The 9851-nt window shown below is 33.6% G+C and overlaps 1 protein-coding gene across 1 annotated transcript; it reads right to left on the bottom strand.

The window, feature by feature from the left end:
• Window positions 1–2726: 2726 nt before the first annotated feature.
• Window positions 2727–8719, bottom strand: LOC131154437 (uncharacterized protein At5g65660-like). Its single transcript, XM_058107220.1, has 2 exons — window positions 8117–8719; window positions 2727–3240 (listed from the first exon to the last, which is right to left on the bottom strand). Exons 1-2 carry the CDS (start codon window positions 8396–8398, stop codon window positions 3058–3060), a joined length of 465 nt encoding a protein of 154 aa, XP_057963203.1. The 5' UTR covers window positions 8399–8719; the 3' UTR covers window positions 2727–3057.
• Between the last annotated feature and the right edge of the window lie 1132 nt (window positions 8720–9851).

Raw genomic sequence — 9851 nt, 5'->3', positions numbered from 1 at the left:
CCATGGTACCACTCACGCACGCGGTGAGGAAAAACAGAGGGAGGAACAGGGAGAGGGAGAGAGAGAGAGAGCAAAGACTGGTCACCCGACAGGGACCACGAGGGCTGGTGGCAGTGCGGCAGCGCGACATTTGAAAACAAAGTTGGATTCTGGAGCTTGCTTTTATTAGATTAGATGGAGGAAAGAAAAATCAGCCAGTAGATTAGGGAAGTAATTATATTTGTTTAAACAAAAAGGTAGTTAGAGATAAACGTTTGTAAATCCATTGTAAGATTAGGGGCATGTTGGGAAATTAAAACAACAAACCAGAAAGAGGGCTGGGAATTTTTTAGATGATTTTTAGTGTCACCTTTTAAAAATATCAAATTTATCTCAATAACTACGAATTATTATTCAAAAATACTTTTTTAATTATGCCAAAATACTCTTATACTATTTGATTTTTTAATATTTTTTTTATAATATTTTAAAAGTTTCAAAAAATAGAGCACAGATGGACCTAGTATATGCCCATGACTAGTTTCTAATAGTTGAGATAAATCTAATTTTTAGTAGTGATAAATAATGCTATTAAAAGAACAAACTCTTTTTTAGGGGAAGGAGGAAGGAAGGTTTTGTTGAAGAAATTATTAGGTAAATTAACACAATTTCACCATGTGTATGAACAAAATTATAATTGTCTAATTTAATTAAAATACATACAAAAAATATCATAGTGGTTATAGTTTATATACCTAATATTTTCTCGCTTCCGCTAACCTTTTCTCGCAACCTTTACAAAACATCATATCCGCTTTCCTATTTAAAAATATTATTCTTTAGAAATTAATGATAAGCTTATGCTCATAAAAGTTTGGGTGAAATTCTATTTAGAAATACAATTTCAATTTTTTGTGTCTATGACTTATATTTTCATTATAAAAGTATGAAAACTTTAATATTGATGTTAATTTAATTAATTTTAATAGATGGAAATTAGAAATAAATCTAAATTTTTTTATGAAAATCTAAAAACTATTTTTAAAAAAAAAAAAAAAGAGGGCGGCACCTCTATTTATTTATTAATATACTATCATTTTTGAAAGAGGAATATCGTGGTTACAAGATAAAACAAAAGGGAGAGTACAGAAAAATTTTCCCAAAAAATCAACACCAGCAACCAACCAAACTAAGTCAACAAAACTAAACATAATGTGCTCTACCCACAATACAATAGTCATAAACATATTTAAGTAAAGTAAATATTAATTATTATGATGCAGATAAAGCTATTCTTGACATAAATTTTTTAATAACCAACTATAAATTTTTTTTTCCCAAAAATTAGTTTTTTAAAAAGTTATTTTTTAAATAAATATTTATTAGTGACATGTATTTATTTATTTGATTATTCATTTTTTGTGCAAATAATCAAAGGGAGGCTGAGTTACCACATTAGCTTTCTCTCATTTATATTAGGACCAAAAGCAAAAGGGCCTAGACTACAAAGCAAATGTTTTTTTTTACTAACCACAATTAAATACATATTATTATGGGCATCTAAGACTTTACATATATATATATATATATATAAGTTTTCAAAATTTTAAAATCTTTTATTTTGAAGCATTTGTTCGGAACTTAAAAATATTAAAAAAAAGCAACGGCAAATATGAACTTAAATATTTTATACTTAGTTATGGAAAGTGAAAAAGGAAACAAAATATATAACAAGTAAATTCACAAAAAATTAATTTTGCATGTTATAAACATATATTTTTTCTTAATTTTGAATAATATTTTTTATTTTCATGATATTTGATATAGAAACAAAATATAATAGAAGATTAATTTCCTATTTATTTTTCTTTTCTTTTATTTCTTTAAATTAAAATTCTTCATCCTGATGAGACATAATAAATTTTAACTGAATAAAACCCTATATTAATATTATTTAACTTTTAGTGATGATAATAGTCATCAAAATCAACATTATCGACAAACTCTTTCTTAATACACATACATGCACATACATATAAAAACAAATATATATATATAATATTACCTACTCGACCTATTGATCCGACCGGTCAAACCAACCTAGTGACTTCATTGAGTTGATCCTGAACTAGTGACTTCATCGAGTTGATCACCGATCTTAGTTTTGAAACCATGATACATGCTTGTTTGTTCTTTTTTTTTTAAGTTGTTTTTTGACTAATTTAAAACATGCATTAGTGGTGGACTTCACTATAAGACTTCACTATAAGAGCTAACTTATCTCCCATTGCATACTCTTTATACATTCCTCCAATAATTTGAACTTTAAACCTTCATCATCAAGTTTCAAACTTTGAGCATTGAAAATGAAACAACATATAAACAATATTGCAACAAGTCTCAAGTCAATCCTAGAATATATAATTAATCCCTCAAAATGTGAGGGGTATACTTTGTTTCTTTTTTAATATATATACTCTTGAATATTTTTGAAGTTCCAAACTACTGGACCATCAAAATACAATCATCTCTTCAAACATTAACAATAATAACACATAAGTCTTAGATCCCACTAAGATTCATTTATAACCCCTTTTCCATCATTCTAAACCATCAAGGAATACATCCTCAAAAATAAAATTGTTGTCAAATTCTTAAAAAGCCTATTTAATGTTACCAGACAATTAAAAAAAATCTTTCAAAAAACCATAAAAATATGATCATATCTTTCATCCAAAAACATGACAAAAACTCAAATCTTCATACTCAATATATATACTCAAATTTTTGTACAAGAATGATCCGGTTGATGAGCAACCAAAACCCATCTCTTCGAATCCAAGTGACATTTAAAAAATATGCAGAAGATGGAAACCCAGAGGAAGGTGCATGCAAGTTGAGCAAGCCTATGTTCCCAATCAACACTAAATGCTTGCTATATACATGAAACGAAGAGTTTAATGGTAGGAAGGCCCAACCTCATCCTATAAATTCCACATGCTTGGCTTGCACATCTTCAATAAAGAGATGGTTTGACTTCACACCCAACAGGTACTCCCTATGCTTGGTTTTCCAATACTAGCTTGAGTTTGAGCTTGTGTTTGAGATCGAGCCAGCAGCGAAATTGGGCACTGAGTTGTGTTGACAAAGAGGCCGCGGAGTACGTTCAGGGGGGCAACGCACTGGGGCTGGGCGTGCAATGAAGGTAGGCATATCTTCCCCAGGCATCAATACTGATACTCCGCTGGCATACATGGACATCTGCAAGTACAAAACTCAAGATGGAATGAGGGGTGGATCTTGGCAAAACCATATTATAATTTGGAAGCAAAGAGCATAAAAAATGTTGATTTACCTAACTCAGAGAGAAAAAGAAAAAAGGATTACATGAATAAAACTAAAGGCAACTTGTCAGAAAAACTGGAGGAATACTCCATTCTTAGGAGCAAACTCACTGAAGTGAAGCTCATGGTTACAAATAACATGATATACAGGGATAGAGCATAATAACAAAGATGCCCGTGGGGAACTCCCTTGTACAAGCATAGCTGGAGGCAAAGGGACCATCATTTTGTTTGGATTGAGTGATTTGGAGAGAAGAGAAATCAAACTTTCCCCCACCAAATCACTCATTTGGATTATGCTTTACAAAATAAATAGAAAGTGAGGGAAAAGAAAGGAGAGAAACCCCTATGACCCCCATTTTGATTGTCTCTGAAAGTAAAGAAATTTGGAAAGAAAAGAAAGCAGCTTTATAATAAAATCCCTCAGGACCCCTTTCTTCAATTATCCAAGAGCCATAGGAAAGAAATTCTCCTATCTCTTCATCTCTCTCCAGTTATTAAAGCAAAAAGAAAAGAAACTACTATCATTTCTATCCTTTAGTCTCATCGCTCATCTAGAGATAGTGCAAGGGCATGATATATGTTACACTGTTACTGCTTTTTTTTTTTTTACTTTTTTTTGTGATGTGGAAACAAACTCTTGCAAAAATGCAAGGTAATGCTGCGTACTATTGATCTATCGTGGTCCACCCTTTTCCCGGACCCCACATATATGAGAGCTTTGTGCACTGGCCTGTTTTTTTTAATTTAATTTTATTTTTATTTTTTATCATTAGGCAAGGTTTCTAAGCAACTCTTGGGGTTAGATTTCTAAGTGCCTCGATGGCAATACGCAATCTAACTAGTCAGATAAAGGCAGCAACCTTGAGGAAGAAAAAGATGACAATGGTACATTGTGAATGAAGATAAGTGCATATTGCATGCAAGCCCATATAAAGGAGAAATGGACAGAGCTCAGCAAGAAAAATTAATAAATGTAGCCTCATCTGCAAATGTTTTATTTTTAAAGTTATAGTTAACAAATAAATAGTACTCTATTTCAGAGACATTAGATCATACAGCGGAGACCTGTGAGGCACAACTGATTCCTGAAACACCACAAAAAAATCTACCCAATAATGCATAGGAACCTAATTGCACAGCCAAAACTAGCATGGGACCAAAATCACTTTAAATTAGATGAAACCATAACTTAATAAGCAATCCAATAACGAGCCGGTGCTAGTCCAACCAAAGCAAGAATGTAAAGTATTTTAATTATTTTGCCACTCCTATCACCGGCTTTGAGCCAAAAGGAGTGACAAGCAAACACAAGAAAGGGCAGAATAAGGACAGCTTGTTTCATTTTGCAAAGCACAATGTCTGATTAATAATATCATGCATCCACGTAAACACATCTAAGATTATTAAAACAGTTGGTGACTTACTATGATAACCCAAGCCAAACAAGTACAAGGAAAATACAAATGAGATGCAATTCTTGAGGGAAAATTCTACTAGATTTATTGATATCAAACAGTTAACTAAAGGTGCAATTTTCTTCTGGAACATGCAAATAGAATTCTGCAGCTAAAATATATTCGTTATCATCAAATACAACCAAAAGAATATGAATCAGGTGGTTAACTAATCCCATTAACTGCATTAATACAAAGTCATATATTAATACTTGCTGGATAGACAGCCCCACAACATTGTATAATATAAACCAAGCATAAGTATGTTTTTTTTTTGGCTGTTAAATGCTGAAGTACTCTAGCGATAGTTTGGAATCACTTATAGAAAAGTACTTATCTGATAAAGTACTTATCTAAAAGTAGTCTGGTATTGCTTATTTTGAGTACTTTTTCAGATGAGTACTTTCTTTAGAAAAATATGTTTTAATAAAATACTTATTTTCTTAAAAGAATAACGTAGTTTGGAAAAGTATTTTTTAAATAAGTACTTATTTAAGTGTAAATCCAACACTACTTATTCACACAAGTACTTGTAATAAGTATTTTTCTGAAAAAGTACATATTTTTAAAGACGTTCCGAACAGGGCTAAATAGAGGAAACAACAAAAAAACAACATATTAAACAGTCACATGGTTGCACTGAATGGTGCTTCTAAAGAAGCCAAGGAAAGAACACTATATTTATGCGAAGGGAAAAGAGAAAGAATGTTATAGTGAAAAATGCCCAATATTTCAACATTCCATGTACAATGCAGGATCAGGAGGTGATAAAGAAGAAATAAATACAAAAAGTCAGGCACACAAACTGGAATAACAGTACAGGAAGTCAGAAATAATTACATTTGCGGAGCTTATGGTCACTTTCCTAGAAGTAACACCAAACTCTAGAATTTTTTTGTGGAGAAAACCAGCATGGCTTCCAAATCTGGTGGACACCATTCACCCTGGACTCAATAGAAGTTTTTATCTAGGCATTTATTTTCGTTTGTCTTGAATTCTTATAAATTATTCTTTTCGCAAACATTTGTCAATATCAGTTGCATCTTATAATCATCACAGCACTAGAAGCATCTTACCTTCACAAATAAGGTAATATTTTGCACTATGGAAACTAAACATGTTGTTCAAGTAGAGCTATAGAACCGCATCTCCAGTTTTCATTTCATATGTTAGCAGTTAGTGTTTAACAACTCATTTATCTGACAAATGCAGTATCTCCTTGTCATTGTAAATGGTGATTGGAAAAGAAGGCAGAAATTTGGATCTTAAAGCGGCTACTCCATTCCAACCTGTTATGATAATTTCAGTGTCTAAATTTTTTTCCTACCTATACAACCAAATGGAGCATAAATGGATGTCCCCAGTCCAGAATTGAACTGACAATCTGAAACACAATACTTTAGCAAGTCCTATTTTCCTCGTACTTTATAAACAATGGTCCATGATCATTTGGATTGACAAGCTTCCACGCGCTGTCTGCTTTGTCCAGATGCCTAAAAAACCAATAATGAGCTCCTTATATGATTTACTTGGACAAGTTTGACATTTCAAAACCCTAAATTTTGCCTTTTGTCTAATCGCATATATGACTCTTGATTAAAAGATTGAAAAGTATAGCAACACTAATTCATGGACTGGGCTATGCCATCCGCACAAAATGGTGGGACAGGCATGTTCCACAGGAAGCAAACAAACAAACAAACATCTTCTAAGATGCTTTAAAACAAATCAGATACACGTAATTTGCCTCTTCACATGATTCGAAAAGAGAAATAACATACACAAAATTCCACATATAATTCAATGGTTATTGTTAATGAAGATATTTAGGGCCAGTTTAGTTGCAGAAAACAATTTTCACTATTTGCAGAAACTTGTAATTATTTTCACCAATGTTTGAAAGTAGGAAAAATATGTCACCCTTCTGTAATTATTTGAAAAACTAAAATGGAGAATGAAAATTGATTTACACAAGCAATCCCTTAGATAAGGAAAACAAGATGACAATAAAAGTTCTTTTTCATAAAGAAAGGTTGTCAAACTGTCTCCAACTTGGTTCATTAACCATGCAGGCAGGAGAAAAAGAAGGATGTGATTGGGTCAGATGATCGCCATGTAGAATCGTGGGGCAGACAGCAAGAACACAGTCCATGGGCTCTCATTGGGGACCGATCACCCAGCAGACTGCTTATTGGTACAGATGTGGAAGTTTGATAGAACATGTCTGGCATTAATATTGCCACGGATATTTGGTTGCATTCACAGCCAACTAAAACAACCAATTTAACTTATTCCCTCAGAAGATGATTAAAGCAACAAACAGCATGCTAATGAGTGACGATACTTGACACACATATTTGGGTTTAAAACCTCCATTTATGATTCAAAAAATATTGACCAACCCTAATGCTGTAATTTAGTCAGACAATCTCATGGAAATTTATGGAAGCCTTATGCCAAGCATCAATATGTATAACAACAATTCAATTTGCCTGGTCATAATGCATGGATTGTGATAGAATTTCGCATAATATTAAGTTAAAAATTAATTCCATCCGTAAAATGATTAAACTATTTCAGTAGGCCATTCACATGGAAACACAAATGCAAACAAGATGAATTATTAGCATACTGAGCAAATGACCAGTCCAAAAAGGTGGGAAAGGAGCAGGTTCTATAATCAGCGATTCAAATGCTGAATTAACATAATACAATGAGAAACCTATTCCATTAATGACAATTTATAGTTCAGATGAACACCGTTAGCCTAAAAAGATGGGGTAAGACGATTTCTTGTCAATAAAATGCTCCAAACAGAAACAACAGAAACAGGGAAGAAGATTTTGAACAGTAGTTCAGAGCTTCCTGCTCCATGAATTGTTCTACTGCGCTGCTAAAGCCACCAGTGGGAAGTGCTCTCTCTCTCTAATTGGAAAAATAACAAATTACTGGGAACCCATGAAATGATGTAATCTCCACTAGCTGATAGAATTGACAGTAAATTAAAGAAGGTTAAACAAACAAAAAAAAAAGTGAAGTGAACAAAACTTTATGCCAGACGAAAAATCATGATGATGTTCGGAAATCAAAAAAACCAGCAAAAACGGTCAAAGCAATCAGTACCCCGAAAAGAATGCAAACAGAAAAGAAAAAAGAAAGAAAGAAAGAAAAGCAACAAACATAACTTGCAAAAGATGAACTCCACTTCTCAAAACTACAAGAAAACTACAAACTTCCACACAAATTGGAAATAGGGCATGACCCAGAAACGAAGAGCAAGTACAAAACAAAAGTGGGGAAAACTCAAAACAGAACACAAGGACAGCAGCGACTCACCTTGGGCGATGCAGGATTAGCGAGCTTCCGGTTGAAGCTGATCTGGGACTCGAGATCTCGACGGGTTCGCCCTCCGGAAGGCGAGAGAGCCGGCGAGTTGGATCTGAGGAACCGCTCGAAGATGGCCATAACGAGGAACATGGAGATGAGAATGGCAGTGGCGACGAACCCAAACGACACGGCATTGACGGAGTTGTCGAAATGCCTGGAATTGTCGAATCTGTGAAGGTAGAGGGGAGCTGGGGTTGGGAGCCAGTTACCCAATGTCTCTTCGTCTCCCATTTCTGCGACGACCCCCCTTCCCCGTCCCTTAGTTTCTGAGAAACTTCATGCTTTCAAAGCTTTTGCGGTACTACTTTGGACATGAGTACCAGAGAGAGTGAGATAGAGAGGGAGGAGGCTTGACGCTATTATCAATGTACTTTAACCCGCAACTTAGGCCTCCAAAAAGAGGAACGCACAGAGAGAGAGAGAGAGAGAGAGAGAGAGAGAGAGGGGCGGGGGGGGGGGGGGGGGGGCAGGGAGCATGTGGCCACCACCGCTTTACGGGGAAAGGACCAGAGGTTGAAAAAATAGTACTTCCAATTTGGATTGCCTTGGCTTCTGCAATGGATAAATTGGAGCTTGCTCTGGTGAATTCTTGTATTTGGGTCAAGTTTTAGTTTGTGGGGGAAAAAAGATTTATAAATAAGATTTAGTATTATATTAATATTTCAACCTATTAAAGTAATAAAGATTCACATTATTAAACTTAATAAAAAATTATATCCCTCATTTACGTTAGTTTTCTTTCTTTTTGGTAAAAGGAGTTGCATCTCCTTGCTTTATTAGAAAATCTCTCATTTATAGCAGAGGAATACCGTGGTTCCACCAAAATAAGTTACAAACAAATAAAACAAAACGAAACGAAAACAAAACGATACATTAGACTCTTAAATTAGGAAGACCAATCTTTTAAAAGTGTATCATGCCTCTAACTAGACAGGGTAAATAAGCAAACTCCATGAAAAGTAAAGTGTAGTCCCAAGAAGGGGGGTGAACTAGGTTTTTAAAAATTTCTTTGAACTCTTTTTATAAATTCCCAACTTATTGTAAGTTTAGTAATCATACAAAGATGATTTGAATTACAATATCAGTTAGGAATCAATATTCACTTTTAAAACTTTATGAATGCGTATATTGATCTTGCAGCAATTTTAACTTAATACCCAAATAATAAGTCAATCTCAATTCACAAGTTAGTCAATTAAATGAAGTACAGCTGAAAACCAAATTTACTTTTAAATCTTAATTAGAAAGTATATTAACTTGATATTACAACAATTTAAATCCACACCCAATCAATCAATCAATCAATAAGTCAACACAATCCACAAGTTACTTAAATAATATATGAATTGCAGTAGTGCTTTCAAGATTCAAACTTTGTTATCAATTAGGTTTCTTGATCAATGTTCTTCTTTTAATCAAAGTTTTCGCAAACAATTAATCAATGTACACCCTTTAAGGTAATCGCAAAAGATCAATCAACGTACTTCCTTTAATTAAAAGTTTTCCTCAATCTCAATATCAATTTAATTTCCAGCACTTAAATAAACATCTCAATATCAATTTAATTTCCAGCACTTAAATAAACATCCACCCAATTTATATATGCAAAAAATTAAAGATTAGGGAAGAGAGCAAGACTGAGTTTTTCACGAGGTTCGACTACACCCGCCTACGTCCTTGCCTT

Source organism: Malania oleifera, chromosome 4 (assembly GCF_029873635.1).
Source record: "Malania oleifera isolate guangnan ecotype guangnan chromosome 4, ASM2987363v1, whole genome shotgun sequence".
Classification (NCBI taxonomy): Eukaryota; Viridiplantae; Streptophyta; class Magnoliopsida; order Santalales; family Ximeniaceae; genus Malania; species Malania oleifera.
This window is presented reverse-complemented; position numbering and strand designations above follow the sequence as displayed.